Here is a 19,206-nt window from a genome sequence, read left to right on the forward strand (position 1 = left end):
GATGGAACCTGGAGAATGTGTGTCGATAGCCGAGCCATAAATAAGATAACCAACAAATACAGGTTTCCAATTCCTAGGTTGGATGACATGCTAGATATGCTAAGTGGTGCCAAAGTTTTTTCTAAAATTGATTTGAAAAGTGGGTATCATCAGATAAGAATTAGACCTGGGGATGAATGGAATACTGCTTTTAAAACCAAAGAGAGCTTGTATGAGTGGCTTGTTATGCTTTTTGGTTTGTCAAATGCTCCAAGTACTTTTATGCGAACAATGAATCATATTTTGCGACCTTTTATTGGGAAGTTTGTGGTAGTATATTTTGATGATATTCTAATTTACATCATTCGTCCATCTAAACATCTGTTTCATGTCAAACAAATTTTGCAAACTTTAAGGGAACAAAAATTGTATATCAATTTGAGGAAGTGTTCTTTTAAGACTTCAAGTTTGACATTCTTCGGTTACATTGTGTTTGCTAAGGGAATCAAAGTAGATTGAGGCAATAAAAAGCTGGCATGTTCCTAAAAATATCAGTGAGGTAAGAGGTTTTCAGGGGTTAGCATCTTTTTATCATTGATTCATTAAAAACTTCAGTTCTGTGACCGCTCCTATCACTGATTATTTAAAAAAGAAAATCTTTAAATGGACCCCTGAGGTTGAAAAAACTTTTCAACTTATCAAAATCAAAATATGTCAAGCTTTTAAAGGAACTGCACAAAATTCTAGTTTGTATACTCCTCTACCTATTCCAAACAAACCTTGAGAGGATATTTCTATGGATTTCATTTTGGGTTTGCCAGTTACTTCTCGAAAATTTGATTCTGTTTTTTTTGTTGTGGATCGATTTAGCAAAATGGCGCATTTTATTCCTTGTAGGAAAACTTCTGATGCTTCTTACATTACTGGTTTATTTTTTAAAGAAATTGTTCATTTTCATGGTATTCCTCGTACTTTTATTTCTGATAGAGACACTAGATTTTTTAGTCATTTTTGGAGAACTCTTTGGGCAAAACTTGGAACTACTCTTCAATTTAGTAGTGCCTATCATCCTCAAACTAATGGGCAAACTGAAGTTGTCAATAGAAGTTTAAGAAATTTGTTAAGATGCCTTGCTGGAGAAAAACAATCTCAATGGAATTTAGTGTTACCTCAGGCTGAGTTTGCTTACAATAATTCTGTTAATCGTTCCACTGGAAAAACTCCTTTTGAAATAATTTATGGACAACCTATTCCTCACATTTTAGATAGAAACTGCTTGTCCTTACCTAAAAAAACTAGTTCTGAAGCTTTTGAAACATTTGACCACATAAAAACTGTCCAACAGCAGGTCCTTGAAAAACTCCAAAAGGCTAATGCTAAGTACAAATCTACTGCCGATAAACATCGAAAAGAAGTGAATTTCAATGTGGGTGATTTGGTTATGGCTTACTTTCGACGCCAACGATTTCCTGTTGGAACTTTTACAAAGTTAAGCCGAAAGAAATTTGGCCTTTTTCGTGTGCTTCGAAAATTAGACACTACTGCCTACTTGCTGGATCTACCAATTACTGTTGGCACTTCTCCTGTTTTTAACATATCTGACCTGTCTTTGTATGAAGGAAATTTTGATGATTCTGTAGATATTGAAACTTTGCCACTCTCTACTTCTTTGGCAAAGTCTGAAGATCAAATTAAAGATGTTGTTGATATGAAAGTCACTAAAACAAGACATGGGGAACACAAGAGGTTCTTGGTCAAATGGAGCAATCGACCGTTAACTAATTGCACCTGGATTGATGCTGCTGATCTAAAAAATTGAAATTTGGAGCTTTATGAAAGAGTTGCTGAAACGTTCTCATCAGGAGATGAGAATTTTCCACCATAAGGGAGTTGATGCTATCAAATATTCTGTATTTTTATTTATATTAAACATTAGTATATTTTTTATGTTCTTTTCTTTTTATAGCTATCCAATGATGGGAAAGCATCTAATGATCATGGTAGGTTGTTATTGGGGCTTAGTAGACCTTTGGTTTGTTGGCTCGATTGGTCCTTGGCTGCTGCTGGTTCACGGGTTGTCTTATGGTCCACGGTTTTGGAGCCTATGGTGATGTGTGGAAGAGGATAGTGCATTGGAGTTGAGCTTATTTTCTTAGTTGCTAGCTCATTAATGATGAGTTGAAGTTTAGAAGCTCATTAATGTTCTAAGGTAAGCTCATAAGTTGGATTCATTATTGGAGTGGTCTTGTCCCTTCTCCTCCCCTTTCTTCTTTAAAATTTGTCCTTATCCCATGGGATTTCGTGGCTGTTTTTTGGGCTTCCTGTGCTGGTTGTTTTCCGTGCCATGGCTCCTTGGTTTCCCCGGTTGGCTGCTGGTTTTCCGTGTTGGGTGGCCTTTCCGTGTCTTTTGGCGCCTCGATTCTGTGCGGGCCTCTTTGGTTCCGTGGCTGCCTCTTCGAGTCCCTGGCTAGGCTGTTTCCCGTGAAGTGTTGGGGGGATTTTCGTGGTTTGTGATGCTTGGATTCCTGTGGGAATTCAATAAATTGACTGTTTGGTTTCTCCTCTCTTGCCTATAAATATAAGATGGTTTGAGATGGAATAGTAGTTGAATATTGAGAGCAAATTTGCTATAAACCTGCGGGTTCTTGGAAAAGCTTGCAAGCTTGTTTCATTCTCCTTCTCTTCTTCTAGGAAAGACTTGCGAGTTCTTTCCACCCTTCTTCTCAGCTTCTAATCTCTTTCGTCTCTCCGCAAATTCCACTCCATCTGTATCCTTCTTCTTGAGCTTTGGTGATGTTTGTTGGCTGATTTGGAAGCATTTGCTAGACGAGTTTGGATTGGACAATTGGACTATCTTGCAGTGGTGGACCATTAGTTTGCTAGCCCTAAGCACTTATTTTACTTAACTTACATTTCGATGCATGTGAGGAACCCGCTCTGACGGTTGTCTGAGGATAGCGTTGTTTTTATTGTTTCTTTGAATTCTCTTCTAGTTTTCTTCGACGGATGTCATAGATGATTGCTACTATTTGAATCAAGTTTGGTTTAATTTTGCCCTTTGTCTCCTTGTTTGTTTTTTTTCATCTACTGTGCTTACATCAAAATGCCAATGCATATACAATCATTTAAGTTAATGATATGTGGTTATCTAGGCTTATAATATCCATATATTTATGACAAGTTCAGAAGTACTATAATCTTTTCTTAGAGAAATGTTGTCTTAAGAAGCCAGGTTAAACGTCATACGTGGGCATGATCATCCAAGCATAAATTGGTAACCTCAACAAAATTAAAGAAAAAATTGGCTTCATCCTAAAACATGTCAGAGATTGAAAATAGCAAATGTCTGCAAAACAAGGTAATGAGAAATACCCGGGCAAATAAGTCTTCTCTCATCCAAGGAACAAGGAACTTCCATGGCCATATATCTAGAGTACTTACTCCACGAGATCGGGATTTCATATTTTTAGTCATTTGTGTAGCTGAAGTTAAATTTGGATGTACAAGAAACCTAGCTGCAACTTCCACTGAAAATTCATATGTGCTAAAAACACGATCAATTGGATTTCTTAATATTGTTATCATCGAAGTTTTATCTTTGGGCAGCTTTGACATCAAGCTATAGTCATCATGAGTAGCAAGTAATCTACAGTTAGTTTCCCTGCAAAAAATCAAAACCAACTATTCAGTAACCCATAACCACATGAGCTAATTAAATTAGATCACTTGTTTCTAGATGATATATGATGCCAAAAAAGAAATTGGCACCAAGAAACGTTTCCCTTGCCATTGTTATAACTTTTTTTTTTTTTTTGCCATTGTTATAACATAACAACTATAAAACTTCCATACAAATAAAAAACAACAAAAGCTACAGATTTAGAGCGAATTAGCAAAGCATGATTAAAAGGTTTGGGTTACTGCTTTAAATAATGTAATTTGAGGAGAAAAGTACAACCCGTGGTTATCGTATGCCAGTTTGGCATGAAAATAATAACCTTCCAAGGACAAAAGGGAAGACAAGGAAAAAAAAATTAGAAAAAACAAGGGCCAGTATGTGCTCTAAGGCATGGTAAAAGATGATGGTGTCAACTGTATTTACCTTGGGTCAAAACGTAATTTGTCGTAGGAACGGGGGCACTCATCGGTGTTAGCATATAGTTTCTTCAAGAAACTGTTGCAGGAAAAATACAAAATGACAACCAAAAATAATTTCTCAAATTCAATATGCTGTTCTGATGATAGAATTGAATTATTAAAAAAAAAAGGAAAAAGACAAACCAAGAGTAATAAGTTCGCCCTCCTGTTCTTGGAACATGTAAGAAAAATAAAAAATCCTTTAGAGTCAGCTTGTCTGCCTTGATTCTATTGCCAGCTGAAGATTTAGCCCACTTCCTAACCATGCTTTCACAGTAGGAGAAATCATCCTCGCCCTTGGATGCAAGTACTGATGCAAGGATTAGAAATGTTTCAGGAAAAAGATTTCTAACTATTTTATTAATCAGTTAAGCATGTTTTATGGGCCCCTAATGTTTTATATTATGCAAACTAAATTTCCTAAGAAAGGGAAGCGCTGAGCTAAATAAGTTCATGACTAGCTGCAGAATAAAGAACATATAAAACTAAATACTTGCAAAAACATGTATAGATGAACAAGCCAAGTTGAAATATATACTACTGTATTCAGAGGTGTAAACGAGTCGATTTCGAGCCACCCTTGGCTTGAGCTTAAGATTTACTAATCAATTGATTTATAGATCAAGCTTGACCTCAATTCTATGGGTTCGAGCCGACTCATTTATTATAAAAGAAAGAAGATGATTTAGATCCAAGTAGTTGTAGTAATTAAATGATAAAAAAGAACGATAAATTAGCGGAGAAATAATAGCAAATGACTTGAAATAAGGAAGTGACATAGATTTTAAATGCTTTAAAAAAAAATTATTTAAGCCCTTGAATTATAACGTAATTTAAGTATATTTTATATTAGCATTTTTTAAATGAGCCGACTCATTAGCTAAAAAATTAAATCGGAGTTAACTCAAGCTTGGCTTATTAGCTCATTGAACTTGTCTTATGAGCCATTTACTGAGTCGAGCTTGAGTCAGCTGATGAATTAGCATGATTCAATTGTATTCATTATGAGAAGAAGATTATGATCAAAACTTTGCATGAAAGGGAAGACAATAAGTAAGATGCTAGGAGAGTAAATACTATACCCAAAAAAATAAGCACCAATAACATGCCAAGTCTTCGTGTCTTTGCCATTACGAGTTAAGGCTGTTTACAAACAAACAGCAACATTAGCCTTCAATGGTGTGCCGGTGACATAAACAGGAGGTTCAAAACTTAAAATTGGTACCAAATATTCCTGACAATTACTTGAAAACACTATGACCTCTACTGATTATCACTAATCTTTTAAACCAAAAAACTAAGCATACACTCCTACAGATACAAGAAAAGCACAAAATGCAAAATGAAATATCTTAACTATTGTCAATATAAGAATTTAAACAGAACATCAACATAAAATGTTTCAATAGGAAGCTAAAAAACTTCACAAATCAAAAACAAGAAATAAGCATTACAACAAATTACACAACATATAAATGAAAACTAAATGGAAAAAGCAGGGTAAGCCTTTGATAGAATACAATATGAGCCAATAAAAAATGAAAACTGAAGGGACAAAACACAGTAAGCCTTTGCTAGGACACTAACTATATGAACCGATAGAAATAGTTCTAAGGAACCAGCAAACGAAGTCCAAAGAAATTTAAAAAAAAAAAAAAAAAAAAAAAAAAAAGTCTGGCAGAAAGTTTGAACGTTTGAATCCAAGGAATCTTATATCTTAAGAGTATGTTTCTGAATCGAAGTTCCCTAAAATTATAAACTCAAAATTTTCCAAACTGCTGATAAAATTAGGAAAAACAAAACATCACCTTGCACAATGTCAACTAGAGAGCCCCATAAGGGATCTACCACGTGAAAGAACATAAAGAAGAAACAATTGAACGACCTCTAATACAATATCAAAAAACCTAGCCGACCAAATACCACAATCCGCATTCAAATAAGATTACTATGACCTTCTTCCAAAAAACCCTAAAAACACGATTTTGAAAAATGTGCAATAAAACCTAACAATCAACTTTGTAGTACATTTCAGCAACATAATAACATGGAAGCCGAGAGTGAAGAGGGAACAAACTACCAGAATCTCGAGTTCATGAAACGTAATTTCCGGGGAATAACCGATTTCCAGAGAAGCCCCTGAATCCAACACCCGAAGAAGCTTCAAGGTCCGGCCAAAAATCAAATTTGAATTTTTTCCCGACAACTTTTCTCTGACTTCTCGCTGTACCATTCCTCTCGGATTTAAAGGAAACTTTTTGAGTGGAGATCGAGAAGGTGGATCGATTGAAGAAGAGTTGGAAATAAAGTATTTCTCAAGTTGAAATTAGAAATTGGAGTTGAAGTCAATAAAGCAAAAAATGGTTGACAAATGTTTTCTATAAAAATGAGTTGATTTATGTATCAAAAATTAAGCATCAGCGATGTCAGAGAATCAATTAAAATTTAAAATAATGGTTCCTGATTTGATTAATACTGTTTTTTTTTTTTTTGGGACTGAGTGATTTATATTCATTAGTTTATTTAATTAAATAAACAAATTATTTCATATGAACTTTTTTTTTAAATAAACAGACCAATTTATAAAAAGAAATATATTTGCCATCGTAAAAAGCGAAAGAAGCAGATAAAATTTATGATTTAATTTGGTGTGAAATTCTAGAACAAAAATCCGCATTCAGTTGTTTGCGGATGTACGCCAATCATTCTTTTTTATAAAAAATTTTGTTAGATTGCTATTTAAATTATTTTTGTAAGATGTAAATATTATGAAGTTTAATTTTTTTGGAAATAGATTGTATTTTGTAAATTATATTTTGTGTAAATTTTTAGAATGTTATTTAGAAATATTACATTATAATTTATCAGGATTCTGCTCAGCCTTTGATCAAATATTTTATGTAATTAGATATATGTTTTAATAATATTATTTTTTTGAGAAATGAAATACTGATATGTTCAAGAACTTCCTCCATGTTTTGCTCCTGTTTGTTTATTTTGGTTAGATCCTTTTGCAGAATAAATTATTTATGAAGATATTTTATTTTGGTTGTCTTAGATTTCGTTTGGGATAATTTTTTTTATTACTTCTTAAAATAACTTTTAGTATAAAAATTAAAAAAAAAATTACTAAAAAGCTGCTTTGAGAAGCAGTAAGAAAGCCGTCCCAAACGAAACCTTATTTTGACAAATTCATCCACCAAATCTTGCTTCTGTTTATTCAAAGAAGCTTGCAAATTAATGGATTTAAGTTGAGTTTCAAGATTTATTTCAAAAACTTAGAAAACCTAAATAGAAAATTAATTTAAATTTTAGCAAATTATATTAAAAGTATAGCTAATATCTTTATTTAGAAGAAGTGAACAGAAAATTAAGTATACTAGTTGAACTATGTGGATCATTAGAAAGTTAAATTATTAATTTATTTGTAATGCTAATATCTTTATTTATGTATTAAGAAAATGAACAGAAAGATAACATTAATTAAAAATAACATTATAGGTGGATTACCTTGCATGTTCATCTTATTTAAAAAAGATTAATGAGTAAACTTTTTTTTATGAATAAGTGATTATTTTAAAAACATAATATTACAATTAAAAATTGTTAATAGGATAGATTATTTTTGTATGTTCTATAATTTTGTATATTAAATTTATTGAGTTTGACAGTATTGCATGACATTAGAAGGTAAATTATTTCAGAACTTTTTTTTTTCAAATAATTGACCATTATTATCAGTAAATGAAACATTTATTTTTTTTATGAGATATTTCTTAAATTTCTATTAATTTCCACATTCACTTTAAGATTGGTTTAAATATCGTCTTTCAAAATAGTATTATGAATGATTTGTCGAATGACACGTGTGAATTTATTTATTTATTTAAAGAACATATGAAGATCAGATTTCGTGCAATGTCACACTTTATTCTGTATTACGATGGTTATCTGAACATAATGGAGGATTTCATCCATTCATACATCAGTGGAAGAAACTGTCCCGTTGAAATAAATAAGAATATTACAATTGAACAGTTAAATGTAAGAATTCTTGGAGCATTGCACTGTGACAGTGAAAAATGTCGGGTTGACCTTGTTTGTCATCTTTCGAATAATGGAGGTTACACTACAATCCAAGTCACTAACAATGAGGTTTGTGAGTTCATACTTAATGAAGCTCGAATACGTATTTTGATTATCGTATTCAAATTGAGCAACTGTGTAGAGGTGACATAAGTCTCACTTCTCCTCGTCAGATGGGCTATGATGACCTGACATCCTCTTACCAAGTAGACAGGTTCGTGTACACCTAATATGAACTCGATGTAGATCATAGCCCGTCCAACCATTACATTGTATTGCGTGTTGCATGCCATCTACACTACCTGGTGCTGCATATGAAAGTCGTAGCTTTTGTGTTCGTGAACGTTTACTACAATATGAACCAATATGTGTAGGCCGCTTAAGTATGAGCGAGCATCTTATATTGTTATAATCATATACGAGAGGGCATGCAAGTGTTTGTGACAGGATGTCTTCAAGCACACTGATGTTTCAGCTCCAACAACATACTAAACATTTTAAGCAGAGAAAGTATGTTGGAGTTGAAGCAGTTTTTAAAGGATATGTAATGATGGATAGTAGAACTAGTGAGAGCTCGAGTGAAACACCCATTAAGGATGGAAGAAATCCAGTTGTAGAAGACTGTGATGTATCATTGCCTGGCCATGAGTTGGTTCGTGAGCATACTTTTTATAACTAGCCTGAGTTAGGGGCAATGGTGGCAGGTAATGATTATGTCAAACTTATACGATCAGCACATGCATGGGAATGTATGGATGTTGTTGGATGGCATTATTCCAGAATAATTGTATGAAGGAATAACTTCATCACTAAGGATGTCTTTTGGTGTGCACTTAATGGGTGGTCAATCATCAACAATATGGAATACATCAAATGCATATCTAAAGCATATCTAATAAGACAAGGCTTATCATTAGGCGTGCATAACATGATAACTCATACTGTCCATGCCTATGGCATCTACACGCAGCAAAAAGCAAGCGACTTAGTGGTATACGGAAAGTCTCATCTAGTGGTCCTCCATATACTTGCATGAATCATATAATGTCAGGTGGTCATCATAATTGTAAATCCAAGTTCATTTCTTACTACATCACCACCATTCTTCATTAGTAAATAGACATGAAGCCATATGAAATCATTGCTCGGATGGAGTCTAAGTTTGACATTAAGATTCCTTACATTAAGTTTTGGGATGCATGAGGGAAGGCTATCAAATTAGTCTTTGGTAGTTTTGAGGACTCATACTGCTTCACTTTTATATGGAAGCCATTAAAATTGCACTTCCAGGATCAGATCACAACATATAAGTTATTGGAATAATCGTTTCAAATCACTATTATGGGCATTTTGTCCAACAATTGAGGGATAAAAATTTTATCACCAGGTGCTTAGCTTGGATGAGACATTTATATTGGGCAAATACATAGGGATGCTACTTGCTGCAATTGGCATTAATGGAAATGGTGGAATATACCACCTTGCATTTATTATTATGGAGGCCGAGTCAAATACATCTTGGTCATGATTTTTACGGATTTTCTACAAATTAATTCCATAGGTTCGAACCCCGACAAGACATATGCTTTGTATCTAAAAAGCACTATAGAATAGCTCAAGGATGTCGGGATATCTTTCCGTACGCATCACATAGTTACTACTTCCGACACCTTAGGGAGAACTTCAAGAAATTTATTCGGCGTGTTGTAGTTACTGATTCATAAGATATTTATGAGAAAATATACTTTGTTGGGAACACAGACAAGTTCAGAACTTTTAAAAGACTCGTGGTAGATATAACAAATATTAAGAAGGAAGTGCATTAGTGGTTGGTCGAGTGAAACGTCAATAAGTGGAGCCTTTTGTATGATGGTGGGTACCATTACGTGATCATGACCACAAATGCTTCATAATGCTTTAATGGGATTTTAAAATGTGCACATGGCCTACCCATTTAGGGTCTAATCACAACTATATACTACAACCTTGTAATTTTCTTTAATAAGTTTTCGACTAATATAAGCATTTGGGTTGCTACTGCGGAGTCTCCATTTACTATATAAGGAGCTCGTTCAAGCAATATGAGCATGAAGTACTCGTTGTCCAACCCCAATTTACATAAATAACTAGGAGTATCATGTATTTGATATGTCTTGTAGGGATTTCAAGGTAGAAATCAGTTCAACTCTAATATGTTAGTGTAGTTATAACAAGCAATAATTGTACCATGCATATACCATGCCTCCATGCTATCATTGTTGTTGGAGAGAAAAGATGAGATTACATTATGCTTATTTCACCCTACTACAACATATAGTTCTAACAAAGTTATGCTACTCTTTTCATGTTATATTAGAGAAGCTATATTGGCCACTATTTGACGAAATAATAGGAATAAGACCATTACTACCCCCAACATTGAGGAAATGGGATTGGCGACCACAATCCAGTAGATTTAGGAATACAATGGATGAACCAAAAAACAATACTATGTAATAACTCATATTTTGATCGAGGTAAATATTTTTTTCTAGAGTCAATATTACTCCAAATCCAAATCGTCTTCTCCATAATGTTGTTATTATAGTATTTTACTTGCATGAAATTTTTCGTAATTTTTAGGCAACGGTGAAAATCCTTAAGAAATTGGTATCTGTCGGTACAATTGAGGATTTTGGGACCGTCAGATGTCTGTTTTGCAAACTAGCTTTATCGTTATTTTCTAAATAATATAATTTATTTTATTGATATTTTTTATAATTTTTAAAGCCCAAAATATTTTATATGAATTTTATATTAAAAAATTAATTAAATTTAATAGTTATATTAATATTATATATAATTTTATTATAAATATCAAAATCCACTAATGCTTATTAAATACATTTTATTTTCTTTCTAATTTCAGCAATAGAGACATGGCTTGAGAGATTTAGAGAGAAAAGTGATGAGAGAGAAAAAGAAAATTCAAATTTTAAGATCACGGAGCAATTTTCATTAGTCGAGCCTGTTGGGAGATTTACTCGTTTCAGTGTAAGGAACCTTTACCCTATTTCTGATTACAAAGATTTTGTATTTTTAGTATTTTTTGATCAAATTTATGTTAATATTATCGAAAAAAATGTGAATAATTTTGTATTGATAAAACTTTCACTACGTAACTTTTTATATTTTATAGATATTTAAATTATGCATATTTTAAGTATTAATTTGATATTTTTCACCGGGTGATTTTTGCCTACTCAAAAATTTATTTTAACATCTAAAGAAAATGATTTAGTTTAACTAAAGTTTCATAATGTTATTTTATGCTATATTTGATAATTTGGTTAAATTCTAAAAATGCAAATTTTTTCTTAGTATGATTTTTATTGTTTATCATTAAGGCATTTTGGCAGTTTATGAATTAAGCTCAATTATACTTTATTTGCTGCAATGCATTGAAAATGAATGTGGATATGTAAGTGAAATTATTATTATAATATTATGATAATAATGTGAGTGTAAAAAATAAGTAAAAGCTAATTAACTCATTGGTTAGAGATTGATTTACCTGTACATGATGATGTTGGCGGACTTTCCTTTAAATACTATGATTTGATGTTATCCTCTACTGATTCACGTGATACTAATTAAGATTTATAAGGAGATGATTATTATGTTGGTGGACAAAGAGTGATGACTCTGATTATTGAACCAACGATTTGTTGAAACTAATACAATACTAAAAAAATCGAGATAGCCAGGACTTTTTACCTGTTTAGTGTGACTATAAAATGCATATTCTTGAGGCATTATTCTTATTACTATATGAATTTATTATTACTGTATGAATTTATTATTATTTCATTATTCTACTGCTCTTTTCATTGGATTTTTATTGTTACTGATTTTGATATTAATATTAAGTATGTGATATATAATAACTGGATAACATGTGTAAATTCTTACATAATTTTATTATATTGATTCAATTTTAACAGTCTTTATTGAAATTTTGATTTGATACTTTATATAATTTATGTACTGGTTGGTATTACGGATATGACGATTGTTTTATAGATTTGACACTCATACTAATTTACTGCTTTACTGGCTTTTGTACTGTAGCATTTTACTGTTTATAAATTCTACTACTATTGCATGTGAAATTTATTATTTATGTACTAATTCATTGATCATATGAATATAACTACTATGATATGATTGTTGACATGCATATTGCTCCTTTATCATGCTTTAATTTTAATTATAGGTTTTGATAACCTTCTAAGTTTTTTAAGCTCATTATATGTGGTTAAATGATTTCAGGTCAGGACATAGTAGTTATGATACGATTATGTAAATCCTGAGTAATGCATATGATTTTTAAAAATGAATATAGATGTGTACATTAATGTTTTGAATTATATAATCTATTTTTATTATTTTACTTATATATGATATTATACATCTCTAGTTATTATTTATTAAAAGATAAATGAATAAATATTTCAAATTAGATTTTGGAGCATTACATTCTGATTGAGCTTGTATAGTTTATGGGGTCATTATCCATAATAGTGCAACCTATCCAAATAGGGCAAATCGTTAAAGGTACGTCTTTAAATATGCATATATTTTGACTTAAATTATATAACTAATTAGACTTACATTCAATTTGCAAGCAAGGTGGCTTGTGGAGTTAGAACTGATTTCCCACAATGTGATGATGGTATCAGGGTGATATTATAGTGGAGCTATATTTTTAAACTATGTATTGGACGAAGAAATCTATTAGGGTTATACTTCTGGGAAAATTAAAATTGTAGGGACTTGATATTTCATTAAAATGAACTTTAAGGAAATTGTATTTATCTTACTTTTTATGTGCTAGAATTATTTCTCTTACTTTAATGTAAACAAGTTCTTACATATATGGCAGATCAAGGGCGCAGAGCTCATCGTCATCGAGCAGTACAAATTACGGCTCAGTCCCAGGGTGAGCAAGTATATGTTACTTACATGCCGAGCATCACTGTACTAAGAGATGCCCAAGGGCTGCTACTCCATATCCGATATGATTTCTTATATTTTAAGGAAGAATTTTATTAATTATAAATCATAAAGAGATAAAAAAATCATGTAAATTAATAAACTTCACTGTTACATGGGGCTGCTCACCTAAGCATGGCCCGTGAGTGGCTTGTTATCTACCAACAATTCATTTATAGACTATATATCGTTGGATTGGATATGATCCAGCACATTCATTATATAAGACTGGACCATTATCTCATTTCCACTCTTGTCGAGTGATGTTGTCTTTTGATAAACATATTCCATTTACCTGTAGGGGAAATGACTATCACGTTATAAGATGTTTAAGTTTTTTCTTGGACTTAGGGTGGACGAGGAGGCCATGGTTGGGCCCCCTATTGTATGAGCTAGTCTTCGATGGGATAATTGGTATGATTGTTATGACAAGCTGCTTGGTAGATACCCATATCTAAAAATAGTGTATCATCACCATATAGATGAAATTGTATAAGCTTCTTTAACTATGGGGACATTACAAATTAACTCGATGATGCCTCTATACTGGTTTTTATGGACCTTCTATAGAGAGTCTTATGATGATTTGGACCCTTGTTTATTCATGTAGCACGTTAGAGCATATGTTTTATAATTGATTGGTTGCTTCCTTATATCTGATTGCTTATGCTCACATGTACCATTGCAGTACCTCCCACTTATGAAAGATTTGATGGAGTTTTTTTCATGTCAGTGGGTAGTTTGGTCCTCGCAAACCTACATAGGAAGCTATTTTTGGCCATGAAGCCCACCATATTGTATATTATTGGATGCTTGTCATTGCTACAAGTTTGGTCATGGGAGTGACAACACGTTAGTAAACTGACACTTCGAGTGCCCATTTTCCTAGATATTGTAAAAAAACCTCTTAGTTATAGGTATAGTTTATCATTAAATTTATACAAATCATAATTTGTTCACCATACATTTCAAATAGTTAAACATCATTTTATATGCAGGTGGGCCGAGGACCATGTATGCGAGGTATCTTCTAGGAACTTATCAACTTATCAGGACAAGCTAGATGGACTACGTTAGATTCATATAGTTGATCATTCATAAATTACAAGCACACATTCTTTTTTGCATTAATACTCATTCAACCAAACCCTTTCTCAATAGTTACAATGACACCATACACTAAGGAAGTTATTATGAGCCTGCCTCCTATATGCAGTGGTCGTCATAGATATGCAGAGCACGAGTATCGATTATTAGTTGGAGGCGGGTTGAGTGAAATATGGTAGATTAGGTTATGCGCTAGTTTTGTGGTGTGTAGTCCACAAATATATGTGTGCTTCCACATTTCAAGTTAATTAATTATTCATAATTTTAAGTAACATTGCACTATGTATAAATAGGCTGATTATATCATACATAGTAGGCGTTGAAATTACTAAATGACAAGAGGGGGGGGGTGAATTGTAAAAATCTTTTTCTCAATAAAAAGTAACCCTAAACAGGAGTTCTAATCTTTTTATTATTTTTGAAATTTTACAACAAAACTTAAACAAATTTTCTTCCACAAATTTCACCACGCAATAATTATGAAAATTAAATACAAGTAAAAGTAAATGACGATAAGGAAAAAACACACCAAGGATTTTTATAGTGGTTTGGTCAAAATATGACCTACGTCCACTCCCCGGAGTCCTCCGCTCAGGGATTTTCACTACCAAGAATAGTTCTCCTTTTTCCCCCCTCGGCAAGGCGGAGAAGCCTTTACAAACCTCCCTTTCAAATCACAGTACGATCTTCATAAACAGACGTCGTCCTGGTACGAAGATGTACGAACAGTTCAAAAATAATTCGTACTGTACGATATAATATCGTACGGTATGATTCAACAAGATACTATTCGTACAGGACGATTGTCTGGACGATCAAATGTCGTCTCTGTTCATCGTATGGTACGATTACTATTGTATAGTACGATGTGACAAAAACCAAGAGATCGTCCAGGATGATATCCGGGACGATCATACTTCGTCTTTGTTCATCGTATGATATGATCTAGTTCGTATAGTACGATGTTCAAAATTTAATTAGGCCTGGATTTCATGCACTAATCACGGGTTAATTTAAGTAAGTATTTAAAATAGATCGTATAGTATGAAAATGTTCGTACAGTACGAACGGCGCAAAATCACTTACTTAAACTAAACTACGGTTAGGGTTTTGGATCTGAATATATAGTACAGTAAGAAGATATTTGTACAGTACGATCTATTCACAGAATCGTCCACATAGCTTGGATCGTACGGTACGAATTAAAATCGTACACTACGATCTCCAGAGAAGAAATTCTATTACATTTTGCATTTAAAAACAAACTCTCCCCCTGTGTGTGTGCATGGTTGCTCTTACTCTTATGTATTTTTTGGCCATACTCAATAAAATAAAAATAAAATAAATAAAAAAATACAATGTCTGACTCATACTCCTAATCTACCCGTTCTTGAATCTTCCTTTTGTCCTGAGTCACTTGTGATCTTCCTGAAATGTTAGTACTCAAGGATCATAGCAAATAAAATAATATTCAATGAAAAGTTGTTCCAAAACACTCATTATTTGGCATCATCAAAATCTCAAACTCGGGGTCATGGGTTGCAACAGGCGTATTACAAACCCATTCACCGGTCAATATAGAGAAAGTATAAGTTTTATATAGCATGCACTTGATGATGTTGGTGAGCTGTATTCCAGACAGGAGGCTTCTTTATTTATTGAATAGAACTTACTTGATTCAACTGAGAGGCATGGGAGATAATGATCCAGCAGAGGTCGTGATGAGGCTCAGATGTCAAGGTGGTCTATGTTAAATGCTCAATTAAGGATGATGGGATATATTAGTCAGGCAAGAGCAACATATGAACAACCGAGATAATCAATATATAGGGTCTGGAGAGTTTACTATGTCATCATAGTTTGCTGCAGGATTTCTATCATGATGGGGGGCAAGAGTCGTTAGAGGTAGGATCATCAACATAAGATTGGAATCACTACATCCTATAATGGGGCAGTAGTCATTCTACATACCTAATATATACTCAAGCATTATAAAAAATGATGTTACACACGTTTAAGTATGCATATCCCTCATAGATGACTCCATTTAAATTTTCACACTCTTCTACACAGCAGGATAAGCTCCTCCAACAAACTCAATCACCCCAAAGCATTATAGACTTGTGTCGTTAGAGGCATGTAGAGATACTATTGAGACCCAATTATATCCAAGGATAAGCTAACCTCCTAATAGGTACACACTAGGGAGTGCAGCCATCCCCAAACATAAGAAGAAGAAAAAGGGGACAAGGTTGGCATTATATATGTTATGTTAATGTAATCGAACAACATTTCTTATTTCTTTAATTTAATTTCTCTTTTTTTTTTTTCTTAATTGTATAATGTATGTTGATAATTATTCAACTAAGCTAAAGTAAAGTTTCAAAAGTATAAATCTCAAATTGATCTTTTTTAATGAAAAAAACACATGCAACCAACTATATAATATAATAAAATACATAGACATGCTTGATATTAAATATAATAAGCACGATGAAGAAAACCCTAATGAAGCTAACATTCATATACAACTACATAGTTTTACTATTTCCTAAGCAGCATATGTAAACGTGCTTGGAGTTATATTTGAGTTGGGTACCATTTAAGATGAAACTCGAACTTATACTGAAGGTATTATCAGTCCTCAGCATTTAAGAACTTTTTAAGCTTATCATTAGGTAATTGTTCCTTTGTTCGATTCTTATAAAAATCTAAAATGAACTTGTCAAATGATGAGTACTAATGATGATATAAAATGACATGCTCAATATCAAGATTGCCACAGTCAATATCTAGTGAATAACTGCTATCTCTCTAGCATTTCATCTCATGATATTACATCTATAAGAAATGAGGACAGACAAAGTGACTGGTATCTTCCAAGAACCTCATCTGAAGATATTTGCAACCGACAACATTTAAAAAGTCTATCATCTTATAAAGTTTTACCTTTATTATCTTAGCAACATACTCCAAAGGGCTTCATCCTTATCTTTTGATCATTCATGGATACAACACTTAAATATCTCATTTGCATTCGCATTTTGCTCCAACAGACTTTCACTGGTTATGCTATACAAGCATGCATTCTTTAGCTTGCATCATCAAACCTTTCTTTGTTGAGGATGCCTCGAAGCCTTTCCATACAAGGCCAATACATTTTTAATGCTCAAATAAAATCTTAGCAAATGTACTTCATATGCTCATGCATCCTTTAAATAGTCGAGAGTAAGCATATCTCGCCTTTAATTGCATCTTAAAATAATAATACTACTTGATTAAACCTTACAACTTTACATGTAATATGATATAATAGACTTTGCAACCTACAATATCATATTAATGAAGATTGAGGCAATATTTTATGGATCTTATATTCTAAATGATTTTTGGACAGATTCAATGTCCACATCAATAACACAGTAACTACTTTTATAGAGTTGTCATATATGGAATAGACCTTTGACTATTAAAAATCAAATACTTATATATATAGTGTCATCATCTATTCATAACTGTATAATTAAAATCATATTACAATAGCTTATTTAAAATATAACAAATTATAATAACTTTAAATACATACTTACTACAATTTTTTTATAAATGAATTTATAATAACTTTAATTTAAATAAATTTAAAAAGTAAATTTATACATTATTTACTATTTAAATTTTGTCAAAATTTTTTTATTATTATATACTTATATAATTATTATTAAATTATTCTTATTTAATGATTATAAGATAATATTTAACCAAGTTAAAATATTATTAATAACATTTTCAATTAAATTAATCTTATTGATAATAAACTATTAAAATTATTATTCTTAAAGTAAATAATGATACCAATAGAATAATATAAATAGTTTATCATAATTCTACATTAATTAAATAACTAATAATTCAATATATACTATAATCATTGGTTAAAAATTTATTTATAATCAAAAGGTATAATTTTTTAATAAAACTATATATATTTTAGAGTTATTTCTATTGTATCAAATTTTACAGTGTAAATAACACTAAATAACATTTTATATGTAAACATAAAAAAAATTAAAAAAGGGGAACACGGAAAACCAAAATTCGCATTCAATTGAATGCGAAATTTTTGGTTTTTTGCATTTTAGTTAATGCTAAAAACCAAATTCCGCATTCTATTGAATGCGAATTTTGGTTTTCCACATTCTAATTACGGAATTCAATTTCCCACTTTCGGAGAATGTGTACTTTACTTCTCTGTATTTGATCCTTTTTAAATTAATTAATAAACATGCTTCTTAATCATTATTTGCTTTTGAACCTCCTCCTTTTTATAAATTTCCATTGATAAAATTCATTTCAATGATTATCTAACTATTTATTTGATTGTTTATTTGTATTATTATATTAATTCTTTTTTTCTAACCATTGAAGTGATCAAAATATAAATAAAACTAAAACTAATTCTATATAAAATTTGTAAATTTTCATTGAATTTGCATACGTAGCACTTAAAAGTATATTATTTATATAATTAACTCATAAACTTCATTATTTACTTATATTACACTCTGTTAACATCCATTAACAACCATGATGAAACTCTTGATGATGAAGAGAAAGTCATGATGAGTCGCAACTAATTAATGCTAGATGGCTGAGAAGAGATAAGAAAGTCGTAATGAGATCATGCAACAAAGGTTTTTGATGGGATCCACTAGGAAAGGGGATTCATAGGTACAACTGTGTGTAGTCTAGCAAAGGGCGACATAATCTCACTGACAAAGAGATTTGCAACATGTGAAAGATGAAGACTTTGGTGATTGGATTGTAATAAACAGGGATAAGGAGGGCATTATTTTTATATTATTT

General features: G+C 32.0%; 1 protein-coding gene across 1 annotated transcript in view; it reads right to left on the reverse strand.

Annotated features, from left to right (window-relative positions):
• Positions 1 to 6,546, reverse strand: part of LOC110102995 (protein-tyrosine sulfotransferase) — a 64,618-nt gene extending 58,072 nt beyond the window's left edge. The window contains exons 1-5 of the mRNA XM_020831523.2: positions 6,197 to 6,546; positions 5,199 to 5,259; positions 4,261 to 4,426; positions 4,082 to 4,153; positions 3,352 to 3,640 (exon numbers count right to left, since the gene is read on the reverse strand). Coding sequence (XP_020687182.1) covers positions 3,352 to 3,640; positions 4,082 to 4,153; positions 4,261 to 4,426; positions 5,199 to 5,247 — 576 coding nt within the window. The 5' untranslated portion in view covers positions 5,248 to 5,259; positions 6,197 to 6,546. The remainder of the gene's footprint in view (positions 1 to 3,351; positions 3,641 to 4,081; positions 4,154 to 4,260; positions 4,427 to 5,198; positions 5,260 to 6,196) is intronic.
• Between the last annotated feature and the right edge of the window lie 12,660 nt (positions 6,547 to 19,206).

Source organism: Dendrobium catenatum, unplaced genomic scaffold (genome assembly GCF_001605985.2).
Source record: "Dendrobium catenatum unplaced genomic scaffold, ASM160598v2 fragScaff_scaffold_847, whole genome shotgun sequence".
In the NCBI taxonomy this organism is placed as follows: Eukaryota; Viridiplantae; Streptophyta; class Magnoliopsida; order Asparagales; family Orchidaceae; genus Dendrobium; species Dendrobium catenatum.